At 45.1% G+C, this 22696-nt stretch overlaps 1 protein-coding gene across 4 annotated transcripts in view; it reads right to left on the minus strand.

Annotated features, from left to right (window-relative positions):
• Positions 1-22696, minus strand: part of DOCK1 (dedicator of cytokinesis 1) — a 490705-nt gene that overhangs the window by 41033 nt on the left and 426976 nt on the right. For all 4 annotated transcript variants that reach the window (XM_078076968.1, XM_078076967.1, XM_078076970.1 and 1 more), the window contains exons 34-38: positions 22482-22567; positions 22139-22295; positions 15118-15158; positions 13807-13897; positions 10879-10998 (exon numbers count right to left, since the gene is read on the minus strand). In XM_078076968.1, coding sequence (XP_077933094.1) covers positions 10879-10998; positions 13807-13897; positions 15118-15158; positions 22139-22295; positions 22482-22567 — 495 coding nt within the window. The remainder of the gene's footprint in view (positions 1-10878; positions 10999-13806; positions 13898-15117; positions 15159-22138; positions 22296-22481; positions 22568-22696) is intronic.

A 22696-nucleotide genomic window follows, 5' to 3' on the forward strand; every position in this document is an offset into this window, starting at 1 on the left:
AGACATTTTATGGGATGCCTCTACAATTCAGCTGTTTTTCCAGGCAGTTGTTGGGGAAAGACTCATACTCAACAACCTCTGAATTTCCTCTTCCACATAGGTCTTTGATGTTTGAATGGATGAGGATGCTATGGTATGGAAGAATCCAGAGCACCAGTTGAGGCCCCTCAGCACAGAGGGGAGCAAGGTGGACTAGAACTAGCTTTAGGTCTTGTCCAGTGAGCGAGTCCAGGAGCTTGTGAGTGACAGTCCCTTCCCAGTCCCTCTAGCATGAAGACGTGTGTCATGGGAAGGGCCATGGTGACTCAAGGGCTGTGGCTCAGCTGAAAAAATAGAGACCCTGCAGTCATCGCCCTCCCTCTAGGCCTCTTGCTTTCCTGAGCCAAGCCCCATCCTTGGTACTCCTGGTGTTTTTAACTGGCGTCGGCTGATCAGATCAAAGGATCCACATTTTTCCAAAGACATTTTTCGGAGAGAGAGTCAGGCCCCACCTTCCCAGCCCAGCAGGTGCACTGTCTCTGTGGTCTGCAGCTCAGAGCCGCCCAATCGGGCAGTAAGAATGCCGTCCTCTCCTCGAGGGTGCACGAGACAGAGCCAGCACCCGAGAAAGCTGGTCAGACGGGGCAAGAAACCAGTGGGACCTGGGACTTGGGCCAGGCTCAGGGAGCCTTTATGACAAGGTTCTCAAACCGAATCAACAATAAACCCTGCCCCTCTGGTGCAGTCAAGTACTCAAGGAATCACTGCCCACCTAAGTCATGTTCATGAACGTGGCTTGTTTTTCCCCCACAGAAACTCTTTACCTGTCAGAACAGGACCCTATTTGCTCAGCTTTTAACGCCCTGAAAGGAAAAGTGAGGAAGGAAACATATCTTCAAACAGAGGTTTGCCTCTTTTCCTCAGGCCAGGACATCTGTAGTTCTGCAAGACTTTGAAAAGCCTCAATCAGGCTGCAAAGAAGGGATATTGCTTCATTCTGCAGGTAGTCATTGGGCACTTATGATGGGAACGGGCTCTAGAGAACAGGGGGAGAGGGACAGAAGTGAGTACAGATCGCTCTTTGAGGAACAGTGTAGAAAGGAGGAGACTGACAGTTGCTGGAGAGGAGTCAGAACAAGAGAGACTTCTTTTAAAGATGGGAGAGAAACAAGGTCACGGTTGTAGGCGAATGTGTATTAGTCTATAGAGAGCAAAACACGGACACTGGAGGGGCGGGGCAGACGGGCAAGGGGCACAGGGTAGGTGCATGGAGAGCCCATCCCTCTGATAGGACAGAAGCAAAATATACAGGGAAAGACACTGACCAGTGGATCCGAGGGTATGCCAGGGACGCGGGGAGGGCAAAGTGACATCACATAGCTTTGGTAATGCTAGCCGGAGAATCAACTACTTTGAAAAGAGAATTAACATGTGATAGGAACAGAGCCTCATCACTCGGAACGGCTTTAACTGCCTCGCAGGAAATCAAACCTCACCGGACTTAGCAGAAGCATCTCTTCCAACTTTGCAGCCACGTGAGGACACTGACCCTCGCTCTGCCTCAGGCGACTGGGTTGTGCAGGGCACCCTGGCTCCTCCTGGCATTTGCTCTTCTGACACTGACCCATTTAAGAGGCACCATGTGATCAGCTGATTTCAAGTCTCTGGAGACATCACCTCCCTTTCCTGATCCCTGCTGCCGGCCACCTTGCCCAGGGCCTCCGCATCCCAGGCCTGGACAACTGCTCTGGCCTCCCCACGGGTCTCCAACCCCTCCACCCCACCAGCAACACCACCTTCCTCTGCTGGTAAAGAGGAAAATGAAGTCATTGTTGCCTCTTCTCATGAAATCTCAATGGCTCCTTACTCAATGGAGTAAATCCAGTCTTCAGGAGACGTACAAGGCCAAGCGCAAACTGGCTCTCAAGTCCTCTACATCAGTGTGTCTCAGGATCGCTCACCTCACACCCCGTAGACACATTTCTTGGCAACCCCAGAAAAGCAAGATGGCCTCAAGAGCCCTCCCCCTTACCTGTGCTAATCCCACTCCTTACAATTCCTGCTTCTCCCAGCCATCACCAGGCAAACTTTATCTCATTCCTCAGGAGCCAATCTAAATGTCACCTCCTCCATGAAGCCTTTCCTTTCTCCCTAAAAGAAGTAATCACTCCCAAACTTGTTAGACAGGTAGACCCAGCACCCACCAGCATGACAGATCAGCGGACGGTTTTGTTATTTATCTGCTTGCACACAAACCCTGGGGTGGACTGGCCAGCCTGGAGGCAGGCCTCCATCATTCACGGGTGCCCTCGGCACTAGTATGCTTGGTCGTGGAAACACCTGTCAGGGACCCTGCAGAGAGTGGGGAGTAGTGTCGTTATGGACTCTAAGCATTGATTTTGCTCATGCTTTGATAAAAAAATGATTCTTTCTTTATAGGAGCAAATCAATATCAACATGTTAGCAGGTCAGATTCTTCCTAATTGAACAGATTCTGGCAAATATCTGGATGTTCAAACATCTGGAAATGCTGAGAATAATCCAGGAAGAGGATGTCTTTCTGCCTGCCCCTGCAGTTCCTCGGAATAACCACCGCGCTTTAAAAGGGAAACTCATCAAATGAGAAAACTTCACCCCAAATCCTTAGAGAAGAAATCGAACCATTTCACCAAATGCAGAAACTGACTCTCCAAGTCCCTATTTTTAGTTCACAGGAAGATGCACGATGCCTCATTTTTGACTTGGGTGCAAGGCAAAGTGTGAACTTTGTCAAGGCGAGGTTATTTTAAGGGAAAAGGAAACCGAGCTCCAGTTGGGAACAATCACGGAGTCTCACACAGCACGCGGGCCAGCAGTCATGCTGTCCCTCTCTAGGCGCCGCCAGGCTGCTTCCTGGTTTCAGAGGTGGCTTAACGCCGCTTAATACCGACACCCTCACTCCTCCGACTCCATTTTCCCGATAGCAGGCCTTCTATTTTTGACTCATCCTCCATAGAGAAGCCTGGTAATTTTCAGTGAAGCACTTGGATTAAGGGCTTTATTGAAAATTACTAGGCCTCAACCAAACACAATGAGAAAGACAATGCAGAGCATGTTCGGGAAAGAACGCCCGCCTGCCAGGATGAAACCCGACAGAAGGCTTTCAGGGGGACGCTCAAACGGGTGGTAAAAACAGAACGGAAAAGGAGCTAGGAGTGGTTATTAGCCCAGGAAGGAAGAACTGTAAAAGAATGAAAGGGGAAACAGATGGAAATGACGTTTTATGGAGAGAAAGAAAAAGATGAAAAGCCCAAGAGCTTGGCTGAAAGACATTCAAAACTTTTTAAAATGATAGAAAGGCAAAAATAGAAAAATGACTTCGTGTGGAAGAAACACAGAAAGATAACAGGACATAATTCAAAAGCCGAAGTGTCCAGTATAAAGCAGCGGAAAATCCATTCAGCGTTGCAGCATTCAGAGCACAAAGGCAGAGAAACTTTTAATACACTCTGACCCCGGTCCCTTGTCCTCCGCTGTCCCCGCGGCCTCTGGGACGCCTTCCACGGGCCCGCCAAGGTCTTTGGGGCAGTAATCCCCCTGCCTTGGATTCTCTAAGTCCCTGCGTCCCCTAGGAAGATGAATAAATTTAAAACAGTGAAATGAGCTCTAGAATGTGAAAAGTTTCCATACATTAAGGACATAATGAAGATTTCCTTAATTACACAAGGATACAGCCACATGGTGACAGCCTGCATCGATGAAGCTTGAACTGCGTCATACTTTTGCCAGACTGAGGCCCTGTTTAGTTTCCATTTTAGAATTTCGTGATCCCCAGCCTTCAAATTCAACTGAGCCGTTAGGTCCCCTTACCCGGATATATGTTTTTAAATCAGAACTGTAATGTTTTCCCCTTAAAATGAAATAAATGCAAGATCAAACCAAATTCTTGTGATTTAAATGATCCTGTGCTGCAGGATCATGCGCAGATCATGGGGTTGGGGATGGAACCTGGGTCAGCTGTAAATCAGAGACCGTGGCCCATACCAGATGCCCCCCAGTGTGGCGGTCCTGCCCACTCACTGATGAGCTCCTGCAACCATCCTGACTGAGGACTGTCATCTCGAAAAGATGCACAGAATCAAGGAAGGAAAAGCCGGCCCAGGTGTTGCAAGACTGTCTTTGTCTGATCTACAGGCTCTGCAAGGAAGGTGGTACTGAAGTAGAGTTAGCGTCAGGCTCGGGGAAGGAGCCTGGGGAACCCCCACCTCCCCTCCCCAAACCCCACACACTGCAGAAGTGAGGGCAGAGACCTGCCCCTTTAGACCTCTTAGGGACTCAGAGTCTGGGCCAGGAAGCAAGACCACAGAGAGGAGACAAACATGCCTAATAGAAGGTACTTTGTGGCATGTCTGAGTGATGGTGCCCTTTCCAAGTGTTTTACTCAAGCGCTAGCCAGAAGGTGCTCCACTGAATAGAAGATGAACCCGAATGGCAGTCTGATGGCGGGGGGGGGGGGGGGGGGGGAGGGCTGTGGCTGCATCGGAGTGGGGCTGTGTGGGGACTCCCTGCACTTTCCATTCAATTTTGTTGTAAACCTGAAACTGCTCTCAAACATAAAGTTTACTAAAAACGTTTTCTGACCAAGTGTCCAGTTTCTATGCAGCACTAGTCCTCCTGAGAGGGACACAGAAGCTCAAGTAGCTTCAGCCCAAGCAGGGCCTGGTGACTGGGGTGGTCCCTGGACCAGCTCCCTTGTCATTACGGGGAGCTGCTTAGAAATACAGTCTCGGGCCCCACCCAAACCTGCTGAATCACAATCTGCATTTTACCAGGATCCCCCCCGGGGGTACTTAGGGGGGCCTGAAAAGGGTGAGATATTCAAAGCAGGGAGATATAGGATACACATAAATAGTTCTAAGGCCAGAGCAAAGAATGCCTAGGACGACATCTTCCTGGATGGTGGGGGCAGGGAGGCTCCAAGGTAGAGAGAGCGTGGGAATGTGACAGCAGGCAACAGAGGGACCTTCCACACCCAGAGAAGACCCAGGTGGTTGGGAATTAAAGAGCATGTTCTCAAAAAAGGCAAGATGTTGTGGGTAGAGAGAGGATTGATGGGCAGGGCGGAGCCCTACAACCCTAGGAAGGTGAGCTGAGGGTCCTCACCTGCCAGGTGAGAGGCCTGGATCTATCTATGGAGGAAGTGGGGGGACCCCAGAGGTCTGGGCATCTTTGAAGTGATTCAAGCCATGACAGATACTGTGGCCACTTTGTGAGAACAGAGAGTGGTCGGGAAGATGGAGCTCCCGAGGAAGAGGACACTGGATCAGCTGGCCCTAGCAGCAGCTTTTCTGTCCAAAGACCTGAATGTTCAGCAGCGCCTCGGGTAGGATCCCGGCCAAGCCAGCGCAGATACGAGAGCTCAGCTGTCAGGAACTCTCATTCCTGAAGGCACTTAGATACACAAATCACAATGAGGGAACGTGATTCATCCTTAAGAGCTTGGGAAACCGATAATGAGATTATAATTGACTTTGGTCAAAGCACGAAAGAAAACAACATACCTGAGGGGCATAATGCTACATTTTAATAATAAAATAAGATAAAATAAGTACCAGAAAGCTGCATCTTGCTCCAACAAAGCTATGTTGCTTTTTCTTGGTTTCTTACACTGTATCTTCATTCATAACTCCCTCTGTTTCTGCCTCTTTCTTCCCTAACATTTGCCCTATGTGTTTTCCCCTCCAAGAATCCTCTGCCATAAAAGAGCCCCTAACTCACCCATCCCTCCAAATTCCCTAATGTGAATAACTACCACACTCCTGACAGTTTTCTTCCAAATTTTAGGAATGACATTGGGTCACAAGAAAAAAAATACCTAACTTTGATGCTTGTTATCATGCTTTCCCTTGTCGTTCTGACATAAATTCTATTATTTCCTGGCTTTGGTCCCATGTTCTAATTCTTCCAGATATTATTTAGTTTTTCAAATATTCACTCAGCATGAGTGCCAACAGGCATGTAAGCAGTCCTAGCCGCCTGAGATGGCCTCAGAGGCTGAACGGTAAAGCCTCTATTCACACCAGCATGTGGACGGATGTGCCAGTAGGACCAGGGTCTGGATGCTCAAGAACAAAGTCTTTGGCTCAGATCAGCACCGTCCAGTAGAAACATAATGCAAGGCATGTATGTCATTTTAAATTACCAGTAGCCACATTTTTAAAAAGTGGAATTAGTTTTAGTAAAATTTAGTAGTATCTGCAATATTATCATTTCGGCATGTAATCAGCAACACAAAAATTAGTGAGATACTTGACATTTGCATTAGTCACTCTGGTGGCTGTAACAAAGTACCACGGACTGGGTCCCCTCAATTCATGTGTTCCCTCATAGTTCTGGAGGCTGGAAGTCCAAGATCAAGTCACCGGCTGGATGGTTTCTTTGGAGCCTCTGTCCTTGGCTTGCAGATGGACCTCTTCTCACTCTATCCTCACGCGGTCCTTACTGTTGTGTCTGTGTCCTAATGTCTTCTTAGAAGTACACTAGTCTGATTGGATCAGGGCCCATCCCAGTGACCTCACTTTACCTTAATCACCTCTTTAAAGGACGAAACACAGTCACATCCTGAGGTCCTAGAGATTAGGACTTGAACATGTGAGTTTCTGGCAAAACAACTCAGCCCTCAACAACATTCTTTACACTAAGTCTTAAAAATCCCGTGTGTATTATATGCTGACAGCCCATCTCGGTTTGGACCGGCCACACTTCAGGTGCCAATGACCACATGTTCCTTGTGACTCCAGGATCAGAATGCTCAGGTTACAGTCCCACCCACTGCCTGAGCGCTGGCTTCCCCAGTGCACCTGCTCAGGGGACCCCCCGCATTAACTGAGGCCCTTCTCAAGTTCCCATTGCCTAGAACACTTGCTACCCATCACCCAGGAGCCACTGTGAGGTAGGCTCCCCCAAGGTGATTGCAATCTCGGAACAGAGTATGGAAATGTGTACGTCGAGGCCCTCTCAAAAGTCAAATTTGGTAATCTGTAGCAATGAGCATAGCCATTTGTCTTATTCCATTGTATTCCAAAAAGGCACAGAGGACATTCTTTCTCAAATACTGCACAGACCCCCACCTGGCAGGGACACCCATGTCTCAGTCTTATTTCCTAAATGAAAATGATCACCTCTGGCACAAAGTGCCCAACTCTGATACCTTCTGCTGTGACCTCCCACCTCCCTCACTCCCTGGCTTGCGTAGGTTTCCAGCGTCCTAGCCACAGGGAACAGGAGCCATTTTCTCCTGCTACACACACCATGCCCAGCCCCCATGGGAGAAGGAAATGGGGATCAAGGCCCAACACCAAGTTCTGTGAGCTATCTCTATTTTCACATGTCCAGTTGTGGGAAGCTGTACTAGAGCTGGAGGATTTGTGTGAATATCATCTTTTCTAGAATATAGACCTACTTAGGTAATTTCCACGTGTCTTGAGAGCCCTCCGTTAGAAGCCCGACTCACATGTCTACTTAAATGCCCTCAGAGAGGGAGATGCTGTCCGTCTGCCTCCCCTTCTGGGCACTTCTACCCCCTGGGGCCCACTGTGGCCCCGTGACTTGCTTTAGCCAACGGCATGAGCAGAAATGCATGGGTCATTTCTGGACAGTGCGTGCAAGGGCCAGGCTGGTGACTCGCTGTCCCTTCATGGCTGCATTCCTTTGTGGCGGAACCCATGCCCATCTGGGCTCTGGGACAGCAGGACGGACTGGTGGCATGAGTGAAAAATACCTCCGGGTGGGGCATCTGGGTGGCTCAGTTGGTTAAGCGACTGCCTTCGGCTCAGGTCATGATCCTGGAGTCCCGGGATCGAGTCCCACATCGGGCTCTCTGCTCAGCGGGGAGTCTGCTTCTGCCTCTGACCCTCCCCCCTCTCATGTGCTCTCTCTCTCTCTCATTCTGTCTCAAATAAATAAATAAAATCTTTAAAAAAAAAAAAAAAAAATACCTCCGGGTGGCCCAGAGCCACTGAGACTTCGGGAGGCTGAAACTCCAGCATATTCCTGCCCATCGGGACTGATGGAGGTGATGAGCAATACTTGCTTCTGTTCTCTTCTTCCCAGGAAATGTCATGTTTGTTGATGTCAGAATGAGTTTTTGTGCATTGAAGCTAATCACCCGGGTACTTCAGATCTCATCTGATGAATTTTCTCCCTCACCTGTGCTCATTCTCAAAGTGAGCTTTCGACGGATGAGGGGACTTTGGTTCTTTGAACATTCTTGTGGAAAAGTGACAAATCCTCAGGAAGGGCTTTTCACTCTGTTTTGCCAAGACAAGTCTAACAGCTACTGTGGAGACAAGCCTCCCAAACTGTGATTAACAAGTACACTCTTCCGGACTCCAGGTTAGCCAGCTGGTTCACTTTACCATAACCACCTCTGTGTCTCCTCCAGAAAATAGGAACACATGAGAATGGTCCCTCTGCTTCTCTGTCTCTAATACTTTGTCACTTGAGCTTTTTCAAAACCAGGATTTCTCAACCTTGGCAATATTGACATTCTGGGCTGGAGAATTCTTTGTTGTGTGTCCGTACGTCGTTCTAGGATGTTCAGCAGCATCCCTGACCTTCACCCACTAGATGCCAGGGCTGTCCACGCCCCCAGTCATGCCAACCTCAAATGTCTCCTGAGGGTCCCGGTTGAGAACCCCTCTATTCTAAACTGAACACATTCCTTCCCCCCCCCCCCATACGAGGCTACCTTTGCTAAGAATGAAAAGGACTCTCTTCTTTGATTTATTATTTATTGAAGGCCACTGTCCTGTTATAGATGAACATTTCCAACTATCAGAAGTCACTCTCAAATGCTGAGTATTCATTCACTCTTCTGCTGATTTCTCCGTTCCTCCAACAAATGCCCACCAGGTTATGTGCCAGGCATCATTTTGAGAATTAGACACTCGGTGGGAAGAAAATGTGTGGCTACTACGTTCATGGCGCTGAGAGACTATTGAGAGACCTGCTGAGGACCTACACATGCAAACCTATCGCTGCAAACTGTAGAGTGCTGTAGAGGAGGAGAAGACACCACGGGCGTCAGAGGAGAGGTGACATTCAAGCTAAGATGGGAAGAAACCAGCCAAGGGCAGGAACAGCAGAAGCCTGCTGGGCAGAGGCAGGAAGGGCTGACGCGTGTGAGGCCCCCCACATTTGGGCGACGTGGCCAGAATACAGGGTGTGAGGGAGGGAACGAGGGTGACGTGGTGGGAGAAGTCTCAGGGACCGATGCTGTCGGAGGACACATCGCCACGGTGAGAGCCCAGAATGGCCACAAGCAAAGGCACACGTTCCTTCAGCCCCGATGACATCTGGCCCTCCCCAGTCCCCCTCCCGCTCTGCCCGCCCCATAGCCCAGAACACAGCAAGCCAGGAAGTCATCAGGGCAAGGAATGGCTGAATCAGCCCCATTTCCTCTAGCACTTTGCTGAGAAATAGGGTTCCCCCCGCTAAACTAATAAAATTTTAGTAATTGGCCTTAATTGTGAAAGTGTCTCATTGCTATGAAGAAATATGTTCTGTTCCACTACAGGACCAGGTGTAATCTGTAGAACATTTCCAAGTGGCCTCTGGGCAATCTCCATGCTATTCTGAATAGTTTGATTTTTTGTCCCCGTGACAAGGACAGTAGGGAAAGAATAAAACACACATTATCTTTTCACTAGGGTTTGATCTGTACTGACAGCCATAGAAAGAGGTGGCCATCATCCTTTCCTGCTGTAAGTGTTGTTTTGGGTAGAATTGTGTGTGTGTGAGTCCCAACCCCCCAACCCCTCAAAATCCCTGGTTTCTGTGAATATGACCTTATTTGGAAATAGGGTCTTTGGATGTGATCAGTGAAGAAGAGGTCATACCGGATTGGGTGGTAAATCCAATGACCGGTGGGCTTGGCAGAGGGAAATCTGGACACGGAGACACACACAGGGCGGGTGCCATGTGCTGTCAAAGGTAGAGCCATGGGACGCCGAGGGTGGCCAGCAACCCCAGGAACTAAGAGCAAGGCACGGAACAGATTCTCCCTTTCGTCATTCTGACACAGAGAGCACGGCCCTGCCGACATGTTCGTGTCCAGCTTAGAGCCTCTAGGATGGGGGGAGAACCCATTTCTGTCATTTAAGGCCACTCGGTTGGTAGTGTTTTATTACAGAAGCCCTAGGAGACTCACACGGTACCTCCACGGATTCTCTGGTCACCTTCCTCTGAGTGAGAAAGAAAAAGCAGGTAACCAAGATGAGCTATGAATCCTGATGAAGTCACAGAAGGAGGTCCGAAGTCCCTTTGGTGGCAGATTTTCAAAACTTCCAAAGCTCAAGTAGCTCCTTTTTTTTTCCCCCGAATAGTTACAGCTTATGTGAATCACACAAACTACACTGATGAGATCTATTACTGGCTGATTAAAATGATGGCAGGTTTCCTTCCCTTGGAGTCAATGGAATAAATAATTTGTGGGAGCCAATTAATCTAGAATCCGCCAAAATGGAGCATGACTGATCCTACCACAGGACTCATTTCTCAGGGGTCATAGAAAAATGCAAACTGTCAAAGGAATCCATTCGTTCTAAGTGCTCAGAAGTGCCTCCAAATCAGGGTCCCAGACATGGTTCTCTCCGGCAAGGACTAGTAAAATACTTGTGCTTTTTAGTCTTTACTTTCAGAGCACGTATAAAGGGAAGAACTGCAGGGTTTTTTTTGGTAGGATTTCTACTTAGAAGTGCCAATGGGTGGACCATGCATAAAACCTTCCAATATACAATCTGTTAACAAATGTCTGGTTCTACAAACATTGTGTGCTACAAAATGTGTGCTATAGGAAGGTACGCATAAAGAGGAAAACACAGGAAAAAAAAAAAAACGACTTTTTTTTTTTTTTTTTACCTTGCCTTTGTCGAAGTAGTGGATGATTTCCTGGTAGAGCTGTTCCTTCAGCTGGCCCTGTGTTGTCGCCTGGTACCCATCCCGCTGGGTGAGGTGGGCCGCGCACACATCCTCCGACCACTGAGACAAAAGCCAAGCATGAGACATGTCAGGTGAGGGTGTGTCCAGTGTCACCAGTGGCCCACCCTTGGTCAGAAGGCACCAGAGTGAGCCCCGCATGCTCTGCATGCATGCTTGCCAAGGTCCCAGGGACACTAGGGGCTGCTGGGGCCTGGAAATGAGAGTAGAACCTCTGTGCAGAACCCCCACGAGGAAAGAAAGACTAGAGGGAGGCAAAGCTGGGCCTGGATTCATACAGAAGAGAAACCCAGCAGGTTCTGGAAAGCACAGAACCGTCAAGTGCTGATAACGTCTTGTAACTCCTAAGGTGAATTATGAGCCAGGCGATTTGGGGCTGTCTCAAGTGAGGCATCCCGGGGTGCTGGCCTCTGTCCTGAGATGCTCAACATTTTACTCAACAGCGAAGAAGATACACGGATCTCACATATCAGTCACACCTTTAAGCTTTGCCTTAAAATTAGACTTGCGTATCCTGACTACAACCAGTTGTTATGAAATGATTAATTATGGAGTTCTCATGGCATAGCTAGATTTCTACCTTCACGGGGGATAAATGTAAACTTTTAGGTGATTCTGGCATGTAACTACAATAAAATAAATAAGAAAGTTCCGATCTTGAATAACTTCCTTGCAGTTTAAAATCACTTAGAAAAACATTGAACAAGGGAGTAAAGGTCCTTCTACACCTTCCAATTAAACACTCACATGATTTCACTTGATTACTAGGGCTCAAGGCTAACGGTTTTATCGCTCTTGTTTTTGACAAAATAACCAAAAAAGATTATATTTAAAAATTTTTAGTTAATGGACAAGAATATATTTGTCACGTTAAAGAACAATTTTCATAACAATACAAATAATGCCTTTTGTAAGTTGATTAACCAGCATGAGTTCACTAGTTCACTATTGCTGAATGCAATATCAAAGCATATTTAGGGAAAATTGTGAAACGTCACGGTGTAAAATATATGGAGAGAAATTACAGAGCATTTGGCACTTAACTGGAAAATCCAGAGTCCCAGCGGAAAAGATAATGCATCCAGGCCTACGGTTTGGGATGTGAAATGCCCTCGTATGGTCCGTGACGAACCCATCTGTGCTCAATAAATGTTTGTGTACTATGAGTGAGGGTAAGTGAGCACTTTGTCAACCCCATTCCAATTTCCCTGGTGAAAATAAATACCTTCGTATTTGCGAGAATGCCTTATTACCGAAATTTGGGTTTCTAGCAAATGAAGACCGTTAGAATTCCTAGTGATACGGCTGGTGTCAGGTGTACCAACGGAAATCTCTATCATCCTAAATCACATTCCTTGGGAGAGCTTTACTGGTGTGAAGCCAAAGGGGGTCTATTGATGACTACTGATGAGGCTCCCAGATGGAGCCTCCTCCTGTTTTCTTTGTAATGGACCCTTTTGTTTTCAGGCAAAGATAAATGTCCACACTCCAGTGTCTCTATACCACACTCCTGTGTAGATTTGTAGCATCAAGAGATGCTGGAGATTTTGGGGTTGGGCCAAAGGCTGGAAGATTCTTGCTGGAGTTTCACTCCAAACACAGTGTCCTCCTTAATGCTTGTCATCACCCACAGACATTGCTTAATGCCCATTTTAATGTAATCTTTTCGGGTTTTTGGTGCTCGAGGGGCTGGCCTGATTTTGAAAACAGGACTCCTTGAATGAATGGTCTTTATGTTGGGTCACTCAACTAAATTCTAATTCTCCTAACTGTTTGTATTTATCCAGTTTATAATTTTTCAATTTTTTATAAGGATGTAATGGGAAAGATGATCTATGATTAGCTAAGGTTTTAAAACGTAAAACTAGAGGTTGTGTAGCATCTCCTTCATCCATCCACTCATTCATCCATCTGCCACTTAGCTACCTACCTATACATTTGGATCAATCTATTTACCCATCCACTCATCCATCCATTCATCCATCCACCCTTCTATCCACCTACCTACCCACACTTCCATCCTTCCTTCCATGCATCTATCCATCCACACATCTATCCATCTAGCCATCCACACTTCCATCCATCCATTCATCCAACCATCCATCTATCTATCCATCCATCCACACACCCACCTCCATTCTTCAATCCATCCAACCATCCAACCACCCAAACATCCATCCATCCATCCACCCAATTACTTACTGAGGGTCTACTCTGTATGATTAACTGGGCTAGAATTGGATATGAGGGAAGAACATTGATGTATTACTGCAAACAAACAAACAAGCCAATGTCAAAAGATATGTGCATAACAAAAGAATCACTGGAGCTGAAAGTTGTCATGCCAGACCTGTGCTCAGGAGCAACACTCCAGGAGAATCAGGTGGGAGATCTCACCTGAACTGATGGACTAATACAAGATCTCAATGTGAACTCTTTGCTAAGATAATCAGGGATATGTTTCATCCTATCTCTTAGCTATCTACCTCAGAAATTCCTTCTTATTGATGACATTCTCCTCTACTACTGAGTCTTGCTGGCATGAATAAGTTAAGGATCTGTAGAATCTCTAACTCATGGCTAGACAACAGCTCAGTGATGGGTGTTTATGATGCTTGGTGATGATCTGCTAGGACATCTTGTTAAATCTGCATTCAGTAGGGCAAAGTCTGTCATCAAAGTACCTTCTAAATGTCTTCGTTTATGTCACTGCATTTAGTCAAAATCAGTAAGATCTTAAATTATAGGTTTATTAAAATTTATCATGGAAAAATAAAATTTTAAATCATCTTAGAATTTATAACAACAGAATCATGAAGGTATGTAGTGATTTCTATTAATTTCTATTACCTTCAGAAGCTTTGCGTGGAGAAGCAAGGTGTAGGCCGCCTCCGTGTAGTTGTCACACTCTCTGTGCAGGTCACACAACTTGTACAGGTACCTGAGACAAGGAAACACAGCGACATTCTTAAGACGTCAACAAATCATTTGTGTTGAGGACTGCAAGATCTGAAATCTACCTTCAACAGTAAATTGTATCTATACTTTCTCTTCATAATGTTCACAATTCCCAATGCCTCGAACGCTTCCAGTGCAGAAAGCACTAAGGAAAACCAACAAGAGTAATATACAATAATATTCTGTAAAAAAATTTTAAGTCCTCCCTTTTCAGGTTGAAAATGAAGACAGCCCAAGAATGCAGAATTGTACTTCAAGGGTCTCTCACTCCTTTTCATCTTTTCCAGAGTTTTCTTCTTATATTTGAAATGAGATCATGAAGTTTGCGTGTGATTTCTCACATTTCTATGGAATCCAAATGCACACACCCTCAAAAATCCATAAAAATACAAATCCATAAAAATAAAGAGCTCCAATGATCACGGTGAATGTGATCAAAAGAATTTCTCTGCCATAAAGATATAAAGGTTGCTTTTTAATATACAGTAAACTACATTTTGGATAAAAGAATCTGGTTGCTTTTGCAAAAGTTTATTAAGTTTATGTGATATATTTTTATAAAGGAGAAACAAAAAAAATTCTTAGAAATCAAGTTAGAAAATCATGCTTGATGTAAACACTAAGCCACATTAAACACTAAGCCACACGGACATACCCTTATTCTATTCTGCTAAGTTATAATCTTGCTAAATACTGACACTGGCCCCTAGAAGTGACCAAGAGAGGGGTCCATCACACCCCACCCCTCTAGAAAAAAAGGCAAATGAAGGAGAAAAATCCAGCAGATAATATAAAACATCAGAATATAGTGTCAGTTAAAGGAAGAATAGACTGAAAAATTATACTGTTGTCTATTTCTGATAAAATTAAAACTGATTTCTCATTTGATCATATGGTTTACTGCAAAACATGAAAATTATGCTGTTGTCTCTTTTCCAAAGCGCCACATGAGTCAGTCAAGAGATACAAAAACCCTGTGAAATAATAATTTATGGCTTTACTCTAAGCTGGCTAAATATGACCCCCGAAATGTCTGTGTTGGCATCTGCACAAGGAGTCAGAATACACCAAACTGAACTTCTAGGATTCATGATTCCTACAAGATAAACCCCTGTTGCCATAAAACAGTTGTTAGCATGCACTTGACAAACAGCAATTATCATAAAAGCACAGAGGGCACGGACAAGCGGGATGCCTACATACCTTATATACATTTCTTCTCTTTCAATTTCTTTGTAGAAATTCTGAAAAATAAACCACAACACTGTTTTAAGAAACCTATTTTACAAAAGGTGTCACATGAGCACTAAACACTCACGGTTCTTCCACTGGTGTCCAGCACAGCCAAAGGGACCCAGCTCTTTGGTTTAGAACCATAAATTTACATAAAGTACAAAGAAGTCTTACACTGGTCTTCGCCTTTTTTTGGGGGGGGAGTAGGGTGCGACGCTAATGATTCCATTCCTACACTGTGAGGACCAAAACCTACTTTTGTCATTTGAAAGTCACCAGTCTTTAGCTAAATGAAGGTATTACCCCAAAGATATGACGCCTTAGCCATTCTTACCATTGTAAAGTCATTAGAAGATGAAAAAAACATGAAAGATCCCGAATTTGGGAATAAACATCATCAACATGATTTAAAACATGCTGGGCCCAGCCTTGGCTAGAGCTGCAAGAAGGCAATATGGGATTCTAGACCTGAGGTGTCCAATACAGTAGCCATAGCCACATGTATGCAAATGTAAATGTAATTAAAATTAAATAAAGTTAGGGCCACCTGGTTGGCTCAGTCAGTTAAGCATCCAACTCTTGACTTGGGCTCAGGTCATGATCTCAGGGTCGTGGGATCCAGCCCTGTGTCGCGCTCCCCGCTCAGCAGGGAGTCTGTTTGAGATTCTCTGATTCTCTCTCTCCCTCTCCCTCTGCCCCTCCCCACTGCTCTCCTCTCTCTCTCAAATAAATAAATAAGTCTTTAAAAAAAATTAAATAAAGTTAAACATTCGCTTCCCCTGGGAAGCCATCTGGCCCTGGACTCTTGTTTGTTGGGAGATCTTTTATTACTGCTTCAATTTCTTTGCTGGTTATGGGTCTGTTTAGATTTTCTATTTCTTCCTGTTTCAGTCTTGGGAGTTTATACATTTCTAGGAATTTATCCATTTTTTCCAGATTGCCTAATTTGTTGGCATACGATTGCTCATAGTATTCTCTTAAAATTGTTTGTATTTCTGCAGTATTGGTTATGATCTCTCCTCTTTCATTCATGATTTTATTTATTTGGGTCCTTTCTCTTTTCTTTTTGATAAGTTTGGCTAGGGGTTTATCAATCTTGTTAATTCTTTCAAAGAATCAGTTCCCAGTTTTGTTGATCTGTTCTACTGTTTTGTTTTGTTTTTTAATTTCTACATCATTGATTTCTGCTCTAATTTTTATTATTTCCCTTCTTCTACTGGACTTAGGCTTTATTTGCTGTTCTTTTTCCAGCTCCTTTAGGTGTAGGGTTAGGTTGTGTATTTGAGACTTTTCTTGCTTCTTGAGGAAGGCCTGTATTGCTATATACTTCCCTCTTAGGGCCGCCTTTGCTGCATCCCAAAGGTTTTGGACTGTCATGTAATTCATTTTACATTCATTCATTTTAATGTGCTTCCATGCTCCCTCTGTTACACTTGCCATACCCTGAGCACTCAGTAGCCACGTGGGGCTAGTGTTACTGTACCAAACTGTGCAGACAGAGAACATTTCCCTCATCACAGAAATTTCTATTGGACAGTGCTGTTCCAGACAGACCGACCTTGCGAACCACAGTAAACCATGGAACTGGTTGCCACTTGAAAGCACCTTCTGTACTTCAACGCTCTCTGACGAAGAAAAATTAATTAGCAGGTTATAAGCAATGGGCTCTTTCTACATACTGTAAAATATCTTCTGGGTGAACATGAAAATTCCTATAAAAATTGTATTTCTTGGGGTGCCCAGGTGGCTCAGTTAAGCGTCTGCCTTGGGCTCAGGTCATGATCTCAGGGTCCTGGGATCGAGCCCCACATTGGGCTCCCTGCTCAGCGGGGAGTCTGCTTCTCCCTCTCTCTCTGCTGTGTTCTCTCTCTCTCAAATAAATAAATAAAATCTTTTTTTTAAAAAAAGAAAAAAATTGTATTTCTTAATGTAAACATCTCTATAAACACTTTAAAATCTTTACCATATGCAGGGCCCCAAAAAGGTGCAGAACGCTCACCTAACCAGGCCAAAGGTATGGCAGGAACCACCACAGCCACTTTCAGTGTGAAATTTAGCACCTGAGTACAACGTGAGGACTCTAGGATTAGGGCCTGAGATCATTATAAAGGACTCCAATTATCCCCTAAGATGGAAGAAGTTGTTTAATTTCATGAGCAAAAAAAGATACTGCTTCTGAAATTGATCTCTCTGAAAAGAAGTGATAAACAAATATGGAAAGTAAGAGGGGGCACCTTTAGAAAAATGCTCCAAGATTTTCATATTTTGCTGCATCTGAGATTTTAATCTCCTCTGGTTCATATGCTATGGTTCAGTAATGAGGATATTTTCAGCCGACAACTCAGAGGGACGTAACAAAGAGAATCCGCATCAAAGGGAGAGGATGAGCCCTTCACTTCCAGCTCTAACTCACCAGTATTTACAGGCTACGATTTTATACCATCCTATTTTGCACTGGTATTTTTAATCTTTCCCCAAGCTTTTGATCATTCTCCTTTATAATTTCGCAATGAGGATATCATGCGACCTTTATTCCTCTCTCATGGATATGGAAATGTCTTCTATTTCCTGCCTGTGCTTAGTTCTGTTCCCTTCCTAGGACTTCAAAACACCTCTACAACTGAAGGACGCTCATCTCAAACCCCAGTTTCTATATAAAACTGTGGGTTTCTTACGTAAAAGTTCACACTGCTCTTGGCGCCCCACTTCTGGGCTCTGCAGGCAGCACCCCTCCCCCTCCCCATCATCCCCCCTTCTGAAGTCCCTTCTGCACCAGTGCTGAGTCTGTGCCAGGCTCAAGCTCTGCGGATCTCTGCAACCCTTTCTGGACTGGACCCCCGATGCTAATGCACCACAAAGCACCAATCTTCCAGAACTTACACATTTGCCTTATACTCCAGATCTGTATTCCTTCATGACGACAACAAGTACTGAGATTTTTAGAATTCTCGTGAGAACCACCTTAATTAGCCTTGTAAAGGGGCCATGAAAAAAGTAACTGATGTCTAAAAAATAACAAGGAGTCTATCACGTCTGAGAGAGGGCTATCTTTTTTTTTTTTAATTTTTTTATTGTTATGTTAATCCCCATACATTACATCATTAGTTTTAGATATAGTGTTCCATGATTCATTGTTTGTGCATAACACCCAGTGCTCCATGCAGAACGTGCCCTCCTCAATACCCATCACCAGGCTAACCCATCCTCCCACCCCCCTCCCCTCTAGAACCCTCAGTTTGTTTTTCAGAGTCCATCGTCTCTCATGGTTCTTCTCCCCCTCCGATTTCTCCCCCTTCATTCTTCCCCTCCTGCTACATTCTTCTTCTTCTTTTTTTCTTTCTTAACATATATTGCATTATTTGTTTCAGAGGTACAGATCTGAGATTCAACAGTCTTGCACAATTCACAGCGCTTACCAGAACACATACCCTCCCCAGTGTCCATCACCCAGTCACCCCATCCCTCCCACCCCACCCCCCACTCCAGCAACCCTCAGTTTGTTTCCTGAGATTAAGAATTCCTCATATCAGTGAGGTCATATGATACATGTCTTTCTCTGTTTGACTTATTTCGCTCAGCATAATACCCTCCAGTTCCATCCACGTCGTTGCAAATGGCAAGATCTCGTTCCTTTTGATGGCTGCATAATATTCCATTGTATATATATATACCACTTCTTCTTTATCCATTCATCTGTTGATGGACATCTTGGCTCTTTCCACAGTTTGGCTATTGTGGACATTGCTGCTATAAACATCGGGGTGCACGTACCCTTTCGGGTCCCTACTTTTGTATCTTTGGGGTAAATACCCAGGAGTGCAATTGCTGGATCATATGGTAGCTCTATTTTCAACTTTTTGAGGAACCTCCATACTGTTTTCCAGAGTGGCTGCACCAGCTTGCATTCCCACCAACAGTGTAGGAGGGTTCCCCTTTCTCCGCATCCCCGCCAACATCTGTCATTTCCTGACTTGTTAATTTTAGCCATTCTGACTGGTGTGAGGTGGTATCTCATTGAGGTTTTGATTTGGATTTCGAGAGAGGGCTATCTTGATGACTGCGTAGAAAAAAGTGGTGACACACAAAATTACCAACCAGTCATGAAAGACTGCACGACTGTGAGGGGACAACGAAATTCTACTTCATTACAAATGTGCATTCTGTCCAGGGGCAACCATGATCCAATGTAGTGCAGACGTGCTTCAGGGATGGGTATGTGTAGGGGACTTAGGTCACTGCACAGTGACTGCTCGTCAATTATTAAAAAAATTGTTTTAAATGCAAGGAACAGTAACACGTTAGTGAACCCACACAACTTAGAATGTTCAGCGATTCCATTTTTTTAAAAAAAAAAAAACAAGAGCACTGGTTCTAAAGGAAATTTGGCAATGGGCTTAAAGGGCATCAATAAATCCTATGTTCTTGATTCTATTTTTTAACTTTAGGATTTCAAGGTTAGTGATAAATAGAGTGCATTTTATACATCACTAATGTATGCTTATACATCTATATTCATCTAGAGATGGATATACATATTCATCTCTATGAAACTCTATTTGTTTCGTAAGAAAAGTACCAGGAGAAAAGGTGAAAATGGACCGGGAGATTAAAAATATATTTATGTTTTTATTTATATGACTAAACGTGAGTTGGGAGTGAATATTAAGAGGCAGAACATCGGTCTCTACAAACCCGGTTTTCTTGTTTCTCTTTAATCCATAGATCTATCTTACTTTTTAAACGAAAGGCCTGTGAAAGGCTGGGATCCATCTTATGATCCCCAGGAAATGGTTAAGAATGGAACTCCTGACTCTTCGTGGACTGATCTGGGATGTTCCAAGTTCAAAGATGTTAACGATGTCAGGTAATTTCAGGAATCCTGGGCGTGTTTCTTGGTCAGAGCCTGGCTAGTACCAACTGCAGTAACAGTAGGTAGGTACTGAGTGAGCCTCCGTATGACGGAGGAACACAGTTTAACATCAGAAACCGCGACTGCAGGTGGCCTTTCAAGAGCTGATTTTCCGACCCTGGGTTCTGATGATAAAAGGCCACATTGAGAGCACATCTCCACTAGGTTTCACGTCCTGGTGAGCATGAGAGATCTTGCTTAAAAAAAACAATATTCTCAAACATCAAAGTTGGAAAGTGAATAAACATATTAATAATTCTTCCCTCTGGACACAAATCAGCTTCTTAGATCCCCTTAAAAATCCGAGGGAGCACTAGAGAAGTATGTCCATAGTAGGAAAGTAAGCTGTGATTCACTGGATCCTTTTGTCTCTCCAATTCTGGGGGGAGCAGTTTTCCCTGTAGATCTGAGAAGATGGATCTAAGAAGAGTTGTTGATTTTTGGTTTTCCAGCTTCTTTCTTATGGCGAAGAGTCCAAGCTCCTTTTAAACTGGAAACCAGAAGTCCCCCATATTTAGATGTTTAGGGAAAAGAAAACCTGCTATAGAAGTTTTTTATCATTCGTCAAAACAGGCTGCCAATCCACAGAAGGCAGGTGCTGAGGCGGCTCATGAGCTTTCAGTCGCCAACTCCTCATGCAAAGCACAAACGCAGTATCGACAATACACTGGATGGGAGGTGAAAATATCCCCTTTTGCTTTTAAACCTATTGCATCTCTAGTGGTTTTCTAAAGACTGAATGATGGGTCCTATTCCTCTTGGCACAAAAGTCCATTTCCATGAGTTCAAAGTGCCTACAGGTCCGTTCCAGTTGGGGGGTGGGGTATGGAAGTGAAGGCAGGGCATCTACGTGTCATCTAATGACCCGATGACGACATACAAACTCCAGAGAAGTGAAGTAGGTAGCACGAAGCAGGAATAGTGTTTCCTCGAATTCTTGCCTTGGGACAGGCAGGGGCAATTGAGGCAAACCCTCTCAGCACCAAGAGTCTGCTTTTCTGGCTCCTTCTGGGAGTGACCGAGGAGGATGACACAGAGAGAGGAAGAGAGCTCTGAAGGCAGATGTGGGAGTCACATGGCTCCTGACAGTGACGAGACCGGCCAGCCACTCCCTGCAGCTGAGTTTGTCAAGCTTCCTGAAAGCGCCCTGCCCCGATCTCTGCACCACAACTACACCAGGAAGGGGGTGTCCACAGGACCTGGCCATGTCTCAGTGACAGGAGGTGTGCAAGAGGCCTGTGGATGGCAGCGGCCACGTTTACCCAAGCCCCCTGCTCTCCACGAGGCCATGAGCTAGCTCCTCGTGGCTGCTACAACAAATCACCGTAACCCTGGTGGCTTACAACGATATGTATTCTCTCAGAGCTCTGGAGGCCAGGACTTGAAATCTAGGCCTCAGCAGGGCCACAATCCCTCTCAAGGCTCCAGGCGAGAATCCTACCGGCCCCTCCTCACTTTTGGTGGCTCCAAGTGCCCCTTGGCTGGTGGTCACATCACTCCAGTCTCTGCCTGCACCTTCACATGGTCTTCTGTGTGTCTCCTTTCCTGTCTCTTGTAAGGACACTTGTTACTGTTATTGGAGTTAGGGCCCACCTGGAGAATAATTCAGGACAATCGCCTCTCGACACCCTTAACTCAATCACATCTGCAAGGAACCTTTTTGTCCAAGTACAGTCACATTCACAGGTTCTGAGGATTGGGAGCTGGAGCTATCTCTTGGGGGCCACCACTCAACCCACTACAGGACATGTCTGCAACCTCCTAACGATGAAGCAGCAGAGACCTCTCATCAACGATGGTGCTACCCTGGCGAACAAATAGGATGGCTCATCATTCTCAGCCCCAGGAAGAAGAACCTGGAAACCCCCACAGGGGAGATGATTTTGAAGACTTGTTTACGGCAGAACTGCAAAACTCTTCTTCCTTTGTCCTTCCCCACAACACACAAGGAAACGAGCAAAGGAGGCTGCGTTCTGCCTTGGAAAGTTCCGAGGTCAGCTGCCAGGAGGCTTTTGAACTTCCTGGTTCGGTTTCTGGCTCACTGTGAAGATTGGAAATTTAATTAACTTGCATTTCACTCACCAGCACATTGACAGTGCAGCTCATGCGATTTTCTTTGTTCTCATCATGCATGATGGTTCTATAATCCAGAAGTCTTTCCATCAGGCGCACAACGAGTTTGACGAAAGTTTCTCCTGTTTTGGCGAGGTATTTGTGCTTCCTGCAGTGCTCCAAGAGGCTGAAAAATAATTATGCACACCTTGTTAATCACGCTCAGAAAAAGAAAGTTGACTGAGGTGCAATTTAAAATATTTTCCATTATTAACACATTTTAATTATTTCTGGGCTACAAAGTTCATTGTAGTCTAATTACAGTCTCTCTGTCTCTATTCTGACATAATTCCTACTGTTAATCAACACTTACATTTTATCAAATAACACTTTGTACTGTTCATCTCCTCTGCCTCCTTCCACTTCATGATCCAGTTTGGTGATGATCTCATTTTCAAACTATAATTAAACACAGGAAGCGTAAATAATCGGCATGGCGGATATTTCATTTTAAAAATGAGCATCAGTAGTACGTAAATCGGTGAGAGAGCATCATCAGATAGTTAAGTTACCCTAAGCCTTTGAAGC

Source organism: Halichoerus grypus, chromosome 7 (assembly GCF_964656455.1).
Source record: "Halichoerus grypus chromosome 7, mHalGry1.hap1.1, whole genome shotgun sequence".
NCBI lineage: Eukaryota > Metazoa > Chordata > Mammalia > Carnivora > Phocidae > Halichoerus > Halichoerus grypus.